The sequence below is a fragment of the Macaca fascicularis genome, chromosome 17, assembly GCF_037993035.2.
Source record: "Macaca fascicularis isolate 582-1 chromosome 17, T2T-MFA8v1.1".
Taxonomy (NCBI): domain Eukaryota; kingdom Metazoa; phylum Chordata; class Mammalia; order Primates; family Cercopithecidae; genus Macaca; species Macaca fascicularis.
This window is the reverse complement of record NC_088391.1, coordinates 103,507,964-103,518,833: the sequence shown is the minus strand read 5'-3', so window position 1 is coordinate 103,518,833 and position 10,870 is coordinate 103,507,964. Positions and strand designations below refer to the sequence as shown.

Below are 10,870 nucleotides of genomic sequence, written 5' to 3'. Positions count from 1 at the left end.
ACACACCCCTATACACATGCCACACACCACACATGCGATTTCCAGGCTCTTCCACACCCGTAAGGAATTGGAATCTCTGGGTAGGTCCCAGGAATAGTATTTAACAAACATCCAGGGAAACTGCTATGTGTTGTCATTTTGAGAACCTGTGAGCACATCCCACCTGGTGCCAGATGCATCTCGGCAGGACGCATGCACGCCAGGGAAACAGGCAGACGCTGACGGGATTTGAGCTTGGGCACAAACTGCTTCCAAATCTATTTGGTGCCGCTAGAAGCAAGCGTTTCCTTGTGACAGAGGGTGCAGGGCATGGGAGGACAGAGGAGCTGCGTGCACGAATGCCAGCGTGCCCTGTGCCTGCAAAGCGGCCACGGCAAGCTGTCTTGCAGGTCCGTTCCACTGGCTGACGGTGTCTGTACTGGCAAAGAAAAGCCTGTGCTAAGCGGGCCTCTGTTGTCTGTGTAGAGAAGGGAGCTGGGCCTGGGCACCACTGTCAGTCATCAGAGCCGGGGCTGCTCCCTCCTCCCCACCGGGTGCTTTGCTGGAGGCAGCTGAGCCCTCGGGCCAGCCGGGTGTCACTCCAGTGCCATAGGATGCTAAGCAACTTTCAGTTGAAGAGAGAGAATGTATGCAACGTTGAATAGTTATGATTTTAAGCAGAATTTGTTTTCTTCTCTGGACCTTGGTCCTACTTTTTATCCTTGTCTGGGGTCTTAGCGTGGAGAGAAGTTCACCATGGGGTGTGATCAGATTGTCCATCTTTTCTTTTTGTCCATCTCTTAAAGTGCAGCTTGTCTTTTGTAAGAAATCTATCCTTGCCCTAGGCAATAAGAATATTCTATATTCCTCATAATAATCTTATGATATTTAAGATTTCCTTTCCTTTCCTCATAATAATCTTAATGTTTTAATCTTAAGTTTGGGGGGTGCTACTTTTACGCCATCATCCACATGGAAAGGCAGCTGTCCCAATAACACCTGTTCCTGAAGAGGCCATTCCGTGCCAAAGATTGACCAGCCCCAGGACAAGCCAGGTCCTTGCACACATCCCTGCCTGGGAATCCGAATTCTGCTTGACCCCTTGTCATGACTGATGGCAGGTTTATGATCTATCCAGACGCCTGGTAGGTGAGCCCTCGCCCTCCTGCCTCTGCTCCCCGAATCGCCATGGCTATCCTCAGACCTTTATCTTCTATGTTTATTACAATCAATTTCCTAACTCCACAAAGAATTCTGTTGGGATTTTGATTAAATACACGGATTAACTTGGGGGAGAGTTAACACTTTGGTGATACTGAATTGTCCCATCCATAAAAATCTCCCATTTAGGCCTTCTTTTATGACCTTCTATCATGTTTCATGATTTTGTCCAAAACCTTTGTTACATTTATTTTAGCATTTAGGTTGCTGTTAAAATAGTATTGTCATTGCTAGGAATATAACTTTTTGTGGGGTGATCTTGTGGGCTTCTTGGTTTCAATAGTTTATGAATTCACCTGGATTTTCTAGATATGAAAAGTTATTTTTCAATTAGCATGCCTTGTTTCCTTTTTCTTTTTTTTTTTTTTTTTTGAGATGGAGTTTCACTCTTGTTGCCCAGGCTGGAGTGCAATGGCTAGATCTCGGCTCATGGCAATCCCTGCCTCCTGGGATCAGGCGATTCTCCCGCCTCCGCCGGCTGAGTAGCTGGGATTACAGGCATGCGCCACCACGCCCGGCTGACTTTGTATTTTAATAGAGATGGGGCTTTTCCATGTTAGCCAGGATGGTCTTGATCTCCTGACCTCATGATCTGCTGCCTCGGCCTCCCAAAGTGCTGGAATTACAGGCCTGAGCCACCGCACAGGCCTTGTTTCCTTTTTCTTTGTTGTGGTAATCACTAGTACAGCCGCTAAATCGCACTGGAGAGTAATGGGGTCCCTGTTCAGTTCTGCTGCCAATGGGGATGGTTCTAAAGGATTTCAGTACTTAAAATTTTTGCTGCAGCCGGGCGCAGTGGTTCACGCCTGTAATCCCAGCACTTTGGGAGGCCGAGGTGGCAGATCATGAGGTCAGGAGATCAAGACCATCCTGGCTAACGCAGTGAAACCCCATCTCTACCAAAAATATAAAAAATTAGCCGGGCGTGGTGGTAGGCGCCTGTAGTCCCAGCTCCTCAGGAGGCTGAGGCAGGAGAATGGTGTGAATCCGGGAGGCAGACCTTGCAGTGAGCCGAGATCGTGCCACCATACTCCAGCCTGGGCAATAGAGTGAGACTATGTCTAAAAAAAAAATTAAAAAAAATAAAAAATAAAAATAAAAAATAATTTGCTGTAAAGATTTTGTTAGACATATTTTATTTAAAGAAATTTTCTTCTACTCCTAGTTGGCCTAACATGACAAGTACATGTTGAATGAAAACTGAATTACTGTTTTGCATTTGTTAAGATGGTGATTTTCCCCTTTACTTTGTTAATACGGCAAATTATAGCCATATTAACATACTACCCCTTGCATTCCTGGGATAAATTTACTTGCTTAGAATGTATTACTTTTACTTATAACATACAATTGGGTTTTATTTAATTATATTTCATTTGGAATTTTTGCATTCATCTTCATAATTTTATTTTTTCTCTTTTTTTTTTTTTTTTTTGAGACGGAGTCTTGCTCTGCAGCCCAGGCTGGAGTGCAGTGGCCGGATCTCAGCTCACTGCAAGCTCCGCCTCCTGGGTTCACACCATTCTCCTGCCTCAGCCTCCCGAGTAGTTGGGACTACAGGCGCCCGCCACTGCGCCCGGCTAGTTTTTTGTATTTTTTAGTAGAGACGGGGTTTCACCGTGTTAGCCAGGATGGTCTCGATCTCCTGACCTCGTGATCCGCCCGCCTCGGCCTCCCAAAGTGCTGGGATTACAGGCTTGAGCCACCGCGTCTGGCCAATTTTATTTTTTCTTACATTATCTTTTTGTTTGGTTGATTTTGAGAGACAGGGTCTTGCTCTGTTGCCCAGCCTGGAGTGCAGTGGTGTGATCATCATAGCTCACTGCACTGCAGCCTTGGACTCCTGGGCTCACTTGTAAGGTCTCAGCTTCCAAGTCGCTAGGACTACAGGTGTGCGCCACCATGCCTGGTTAATTTTTAAATTTCATGTAGAGATGGGGTCTTGCAATGTTGCCCAGGCTGGTCTCAAACTCCTGGTCTCAGACAATTCTCCCACCTTGGCCTCCCAAAATGCTGGAAGTATACGTGTGAGCCACCTGGCCCAGCTGATTTTTTCTTACATAATCTTTGTCAGGTTTGGGTACCAAGGTTAAACTTGATTCATAACTTTATTGAGTTGTTTTCTCGTTATATTCTTTTAAATAGTTTTTTTTTTTTCTTTTTTTTTGAGACGGAGTCTCGCTCTGTCGCCCAGGCTGGAGTACAGTGGCCAGATCTCAGCTCACTGCAAGCTCCGCCTCCCGGGTTCACCCCATTCTCCTGCCTCAGCCTCCCGAGTAGCTGGGACTACAGGCGCCTGCCACCTCGCCCGGCTAAGTTTTTGTATTTTTTTTTAGTAGAGATGGGGTTTCACCGTGTTAGCCAGGATGGTCTCGATCTCCTGACCTCGTGATCTGCCAGTCTTGGCCTCCCAAAGTGCTGGGATTACAGGCTTGAGCCACCGCGCCTGGCCCTTAAATAGTTTTTATAAATATTTTTGTATGCTTATAAAATCGCCTAGGTCTGGTATCTGTTTGGGGTCTTTTTTTTTTTTTTTTTTTTTTTACTGCAATGCAATTTCTGTAATTGTTATTCATTAACCCAAGTATTTTATTTCTTCTTGACCCAGTTCTAACAATTAAATCCTATTTCTCTGTTTTCAAATATATTGGCAGAAAGGTGTTCATAATGGCTTGCTCATATTTAAAAATTTTTATTTGATATGGAATGTCTTAGGTTTTCTATAAATCAGTCAGTTTATTGGATTTTTCAGGTACAAAGTTTGAGTTTTACTTTTGATTTTGTTATTCTCTTTTCTCAATTGTCCTAATTGACAGAAGTATTTAAATACTCTCTTTGGGTTACGCTGGTCTTATTTTTTGGCTTAAATGGTTAAGTCGTTTATTTTGTCGTGTATAAAGTCGGACACCACTAAGCTGTCGACGCTGATCTGAGCTGGCCATGGCTGTTTCCTCACGTGGTTCTGCGCACTCGGTCCAGTTCTAGGGAGCCGACTCCCCGCATCCCATGAGTTAGAAACAAGCTTTTAAATTGCCAAACACTGTTTCCATGATCTTGCCAGTGTTTTGTAAATATTTTGCTTGTGCTCCACGTGTGCTGGAAAATAACACAGATTTCTCTGCTTAGGGACAAACAGGCATCACTTTTCGTGACAGTCAACATCTCACCCCGACTGCCAACTTTGCTGTGTTTTGAGCTTTACAGTCAGTTGCTTACGAGTTCTGATTGCCGCGCAGCCCCCCTTTACTCTATGAACTGTCCTGAATTCCATTTCATGTCGACACTGCTACATCAGCTTTCTTATGGCGTTTGTCTGTTCTGTCTTCTTTTATTTTAAATCTTCAATCTTTATATAATTTTGCTTGATGGTCTCTAAGCAGTGACTTGCCATGTCTGATCTGAGGCTCTTCCAGGAGGCCAGCGTAAGATGATCATGTCTGTTGTGAGTCAGACACATCTGGGCTGTGTCTTCCGTCATATGTTGTTTCCTGTTCACCATGCTGTCCCCTTTCTCCACCCTTCCCTTCTTCTACTGGATCAATACCCTCTCTTTATGCTCCGTTTTCTGGTCTGGAGCGTATCAGCTGCATTGTGATTCTGTAATGGTTCCTCTACGCTTCCTCCGCTGCCTTTGCGTTTCCGACACTCACAACCTTGTTGCTGTTTTGTCATCATCGCTGTCTTACAGAAGAAAGCAAAGGGGTTGCTTGGTGCCTGAGCTGCACCCTGGGCCCTGCTCACCGCAGGCTTCTTTTCCATCCCAACAATGACTTGCCATGTGCAAGCACGGCGCACTGCAGCCCTGGAAACCCTGACCGCTAAGACGTTCTGTGTCTTGACAGACAAAGGCAGATGGCAGGAGTTACTGATATTTATTCAGACTTCATCCATACAATAAAGAACTCTGCTTTTAAAATTCCATTTACATCAGCAGTTTAAAAAAAGTGACAGTGGATGAAACATGAAGCTGTAAAGTGCCTTTATGGGGAGGGTCACACAAGGGCGCGCAGCTGCGCGATGAGACGGAGGCACCGCGCCTGCACAGCACGTTCCAAATAACTTACACATCAGAGGAAAAGCTACCGAGTCTCTGCACGCTTCCTGTTTGATTCCGCACCCTGGAGGTCTGGCCAGTGACAGCTGCAAGCCACCCGGAGGGAAGCGTGAGGGGAATGCAGCCACGCCCACCTCCACTGGGCTGGGGCTGGGACCCGTGAGGCTGTGAGGCGGCACGTCCAGCAGCACGGGGACAGCGAATACGTCCTCTCCAGCAAGACACACACGTACACACATGGTCAGAGGTGCACACATACAAAAACATCTGCAGACTAGACACCGAAAAGGCTTTAAAAGAACAGAATCTGTTTCTGAAACACAAGAAGGGTAAAGCAGGAGAGGTTTTCTTTCCAGTTCTGCTGTGACTTGAATAAAATACTCTCCCCACTAACACTTCTGTACTCAAGGGGGTCACCAGGTGGCAGGTGGACCTGGGTGGGAGGCAGGGGGTGCGTGGCGAGGGGAGTGGAGGTGTGGCCTCCGAGGAGGCTGCCGTGCAGTGAGGCAGGGGCAGGGCTCTCTGAGCTATGGTCAGCAGCACTGGTCCACGCGACACCCTGCAGAAACTGCATCTTCGCATTTTCTTTAAAAGCAATAAAAATATCCTAATTCAGTGAAGCTCTTTAAAAAAATCAAGTCCCTGCATTTTTTTTTTTTTTGTAGAAAAGAAGGTTAATTGTTTAAATTATAGTTTAAATTTTCTTTTGAAAATGAACCCTAGGTAGGTAAAGGAATCTCCTTGGCTTCCAACCGCTTTTGGTGGTGCAGACACCACCTGATGTCACCCAGGGACACGTTTTCACCCACCTGTGACCAGGGAGCTTCAGGGAGTGGCATCCGTTCCCACGGGAGAGTCCCCCAAAGTCATTTAATGGTATAAACAGCGTGCTTCTATGTAAACCCCGGTAACAAAAAATAGTTTTCTATCAAATACAGTATCAAATTGTCATTTCATGTAAACACAGTGATTCCTGGTAAAGAATTGAGGCCAAAGTACCACAAAAAATGGCCACGGGATTGATCCCTGCTTAAAAAAAAATCCTAAAACTTGTAAAAGATAAAGAGTTCCCACACCCCGCTCTCCTCAGGCCACTGTCAATCATCCACGTCTGCCGACCGCTCCACCGTGGTCTGCCCGTCCCCTGGGAGCACCGTCCGGAGGCAGAAGCAGCAGGTGGAGCCAGGAGATGCCGCTGCCCGACGCCTCCTGCCCGGGGCTGTTCCCTGCGGCCCGTCCTCTGTGGGCTCTGGAGTCTCCGAGGAAGTCCCAGGGGTCCGGGGTCTTCCGCGGAACCAGCCTCTGCCCCGGAGGGGTCCTCCGCAGCCCGCACGGCCAGGCGCTCTGGGTCGGGGCGGTGAGGTGCCCCTTCCTCGGGACGTCCGGGGGCACTGCGCCCTCCCCACGCCGCGCCAGCCCTCGCAGTGGCAGCCCCAGACAGCGCGCGGGTCTCCTGCGCCCACACTGCGCGGCGCTACCCCTGCAGGTCGGAGAAGGGGGCCTGGCCGCCCTCGCTGCAGCTGGACGAGTTGCTCAGCACGGCCGACCCCGGGCTCGACTCTGCGGGGACATGAGGCGGGGACAGGCTTCGGCGTCTGCTCTCCGGGGCACGCGGAGCAGCTTCCTCGCACACGGGCCCTTGGCAGCGTCACGGGTGGGCTCGGGGCACGTGGGCCTTACCTGAGCTGCTCAGGCACTGGGCCGAGCCGGACGGGCCGAGCTGGACAGACAGGCTGCTGGCCGGCACCCAGCCCTCCTTGCCAGTGGTCGGGTCCCTGACGTACCTGCAAAGGGCGAGGGTCAGCAGCGGCCACGTGCGGGGCAGTCCGGGGGTGAGCACGGGGTCTTACCAAAGGCCCTGGTCGCCCTGCTGCACCAGCTCCACCACGTCCCCGCTCCTCACGACCAGCGCGTCAGGGCCTCCCTTCTCGTGGTCCGCCACGACCGTGTATTTACCGGGAACCTGGTGGGAGACGGGCAGGGGCACAGGCAGCATCAGCCCCACAGCAGCCAGGCGGAGAACTGGTCCTTAGTGCCCTGCCCCGTGGGAGCTCCTGGCCATGGCCGGCTCAGGGGAAGGGCTCCAGCCTCAGGAGGAGGCTACGCCGCAGGTCATGACCACGTCAGAGGGGATGGGAAGCGTCTGTGAATCTGTCCTTGGGCCCAGCTGCCCCAGCCTCACGCTGGTCTCCACACAGAGCTCCCGACCCCAGGGCCTCTGCACCTGCATACCCACCTCCCGGAGGGCACTTCCCTGCCTTCAGGTCTTATTTCCATGCTGCTTTGCTGAGGCCTTCCTTGGCACTCCCTGACTCGCCCCCCCTCTGTCCTCCCTCTCCCCCCACAGCTGTCCTGCCCAACCTCCCCAAGCCTCACTCCTCTTCTCTCCTCGCTGTGAGAGCGGAGGTTCCTGTCTGTGCTGTTTCTGCTTTGTCTCCAGGGCCTAGAACTGTGCCTGGCACACAGCGGAGGCTGCACAGATGTCATGGGACACGTTCCCCTGGGGAATGGGGAACCGCAAAGCGGCAGCTGTTCCTACAGAGTGGGGAGATTCACAGCCTCCTGGTGCTGTGTGCGGTGGGCTGAGGAGGGCTGCTGCCGGCTGCAGGGCCTGGAGCAGGAGGACGGTGACTGGGCTGCCTGCCCTCACCCAGTGGCCTGTACTGGCTCCTGCCCCTGTGGTGCCCAGAGTAGCCAGGATCACTCCCCACACTCCAGGATCATCCAAAGAATGAGATCCAAATCTCTCTCCAGGCCCCGTGCACCCTGGTCCACCAGCCTGTTTCCCCTCCTGCCATGTGGCCTCCGCCTCTGTGTCCCCCACATCTGTTCTCACACCTAGGCCTTCCTTTGTGCTGTCTCTGTGGGAGAGGCTGGCGACCCTGAGGGCCCTCCCTACCCTTCCATGCCTGGCTTCTCTGCCCTTCCAGAGCCTCCGGGACCTGTCCCCTTTGCACCTCCAGCCTTGGTGCGTGGACCAGGCACAGCACAGAAGGTGCAACAGACACTTCTTGGTGTAACCCTCACTGGAATGATTAACACATGGCAGCTTTTTCTTGCTTCTAACATTAACAGTGAATATTGTTTCAAATGCTTAGCAGTTCCATTTTCTTACGAAATGAGAGAGAGTTGTGTGTATAGTTAGGAAGGCTCAGCGTTCTATGACATAAAGGGTAGTGCGGTGGGGACTGTCTCCTCTGAGGAAGGTGTACCCATGAGTGGGCTCTACAGGAGGCTGGGTGGGCACCTGGAAATTAACCCAGAATCACAAAGTGCCACTGAGATAGAGGAGCTAGGAGGAGCTGGGGCTGTGTCCTAAGACCCAGGCCCAGGTAGACCTTCCAGGGTTAGGAGGAGCTGGGGCTGCCCCTAAGACCTAGGCCCGGGTGGACCTTCCAGGGTTAGGAGGAGCTGGGGCTGCCCCTAAGACCCAGGCCCGGGTGGACCTTCCAGAGTCAGGAGGAGCTGAGGCTGCCCCTAAGACCCAGGCCCCGGGGGACCTTCCAGGGTTAGGAGGAGCTGGGGCTGCCCCTAAGACCCAGGCCCGGGTGGACCTTCCAGAGTCAGGAGGAGCTGAGGCTGCCCCTAAGACCCAGGCCCCGGGGGACCTTCCAGGGTTAGGAGGAGCTGGGGCTGCCCCTAAGACCCAGGCCTGGGGGGACCTGCCAGAAGCACCCCAATCCCCGGAGGGCAGCCCCCATCCCAAGTGCCCGCAGGGAGGCCTCGGTTACCAGCTTCTTGAGGCCCAGCCCGCCGTCCTCCTCGGCGTCGGACGAGTTAACCTGCTCTTCTGCACTTGACCAGCCCCCGTCGTCCTCAGGTGCCTCCAGTGAGTGGGAAGTTTTGCTCCAACCTGAGAGAGACAGAACTCGTGAGGGACCCCCTGGTGATGAGCTGCTGTCTGCATCCATCTGAGGTGGGGTCACCTAAGTCCCACAGACCCCCTGAGATGTGCACCGTGGGCCCCAACACAGCCCGTCATCTTCCCGGGTTCATAAAGAGCTGAGCAGGACACCCCTACAGACTTCCAGAATGCCTGGCACGTTTCAGGGTTTCAGAGCATCTGCTTCCAGTTGCTGGGCTACCCTGTGGGAGACCTCAATCCCCAGGCCCTGGGGAAGCCACGCCCTTGTCAGGCAGGGCAGTGCCCCTCAGCCAGGAGGGAAGCGGCCTGCCTGCCGCAGATGCCCCCCCAGGGCAGGTGTTTCCAGTGAGTGCCACGGTCATGTTCAACACCTAGCAGAGCGAACCGGGAAGCAGTGTCTAAAAGCAACAACTGAGGCTCACTGAGAGGGCCCAACGCCCTTGATCTATGGGATACCGAGGGCTATGGTCCCCACTGGCAAGAGAGTAGCCCCTGGCACAGCGGCACCAAACCAGAAGGCTGAGGCCACGCAGGTGCCGTGGCGGAGATGGGCTCCCACTGGCCACGCAGCTCCAAGCGGGAGAAGAGGAAGGAGTTTCTTCCAGACTTGGGACCACACATGTCCCCCCCCCGCCCACAATGTTCCTCCTGCCAGGGGCCCAGAGGACGGCACCTGCCTTTCCCATGTGGGGGAGATGGGAGACGTCCTCGCGGCTGAATAAACACGCAAAGGCAGCAACCGGGCAGCAGGCCCAGCGCATCCCACCTGGTGCCAAATGCACCAAGGCAGGACACATGCACTCCAGGGAAAAAAGCAGATGCTAATGGGATTTGAGTTTGGGCACAAACTGGTTCCAAATCCTATTTGGTGCCACTGGAAGCAAATGCTTCCTTGCGATGGAGGGTGCGGGGCATGGGAAGGACAGAGGAGCTGCATGCGCGAATGCCCGTGTGCCCTGTGCCTGCAAAGCGGCCACGGCAAGCTGTCTTGCAGGCCAGTTCCAATGGCTGACAGTGTCTGCACTGGCAAGCAAAAGCCGGTGCTAAGCGGGCCTCTGCTGTCTGTGTAGAGAAGGGAGCTGGGCCTGGGCACCACTGTCAGCCAGCAGAGCATGGAGCCGCTCCCTCCACTCCACCCGAGTGCTTTGCCTTCTTGGGGTCACAGCTGGAGGTAGCTGAGCCTTCCAGGCAACACACCAGGCCTGCATCTGTGTGAGAATTGAGGACTGATTTTCCGGTTGCGGACCTGCGGCGTGGCCTCCTGAGTGTACCTGCAGCTGCCCCCAGCAAGGGAGGCTGAGACATAGCACAGGATGGAGGCCCAGCTGCCTCCTCTACAGCAGCAGGGACTGGCCTGTGGGGTCTGGCTGCCAGCGTGCCCTCCCTGTCCAGGCCCCCAGTCACTCTGAGGGACCACACCTGGGGCCTCTGGCCAGATAGAACCAAAAATCTGATTGAGGACAGTCGGAACAAAAAAAGGGTGGCTGCTGTGTGTGCAGAGGAGCCAGCGTGGCCCGGGTAGGACCTCACACACGAACCTCTCCACGGGACAGCGAGGCCGGCCTGTGCAGGGTGACACCCAAGCGGCTCTGCCCTGGTGCCACCAGACACACAAAGGGATTCTTGAGCTGCCCTGGCTGTGGGTGCTTAGTGCTCCCCAGAGCCTCTCTGCGGGCCGTGTTGGAATAGGGCGCGGGGGAGGCCAGCAGCGAAACGGAGAGGTCTGACCGTGATGGGAACGGCAGCACTTG

General features: G+C 53.2%; 1 protein-coding gene across 38 annotated transcripts in view; it reads right to left on the bottom strand.

The window, feature by feature from the left end:
* Positions 1 to 5,055: 5,055 nt before the first annotated feature.
* MCF2L (MCF.2 cell line derived transforming sequence like) overlaps positions 5,056 to 10,870 on the bottom strand; it is a 210,158-nt gene continuing 204,343 nt past the window's right edge. For all 38 annotated transcript variants that reach the window (XM_065532991.2, XM_074021469.1, XM_074021472.1 and 35 more), the window contains 4 exons: positions 8,986 to 9,107; positions 7,105 to 7,217; positions 6,935 to 7,038; positions 5,056 to 6,814 (listed from right to left, as the gene is read on the bottom strand). In XM_065532991.2, coding sequence (XP_065389063.1) covers positions 6,729 to 6,814; positions 6,935 to 7,038; positions 7,105 to 7,217; positions 8,986 to 9,107 — 425 coding nt within the window. In that variant the 3' untranslated portion in view covers positions 5,056 to 6,728. The remainder of the gene's footprint in view (positions 6,815 to 6,934; positions 7,039 to 7,104; positions 7,218 to 8,985; positions 9,108 to 10,870) is intronic.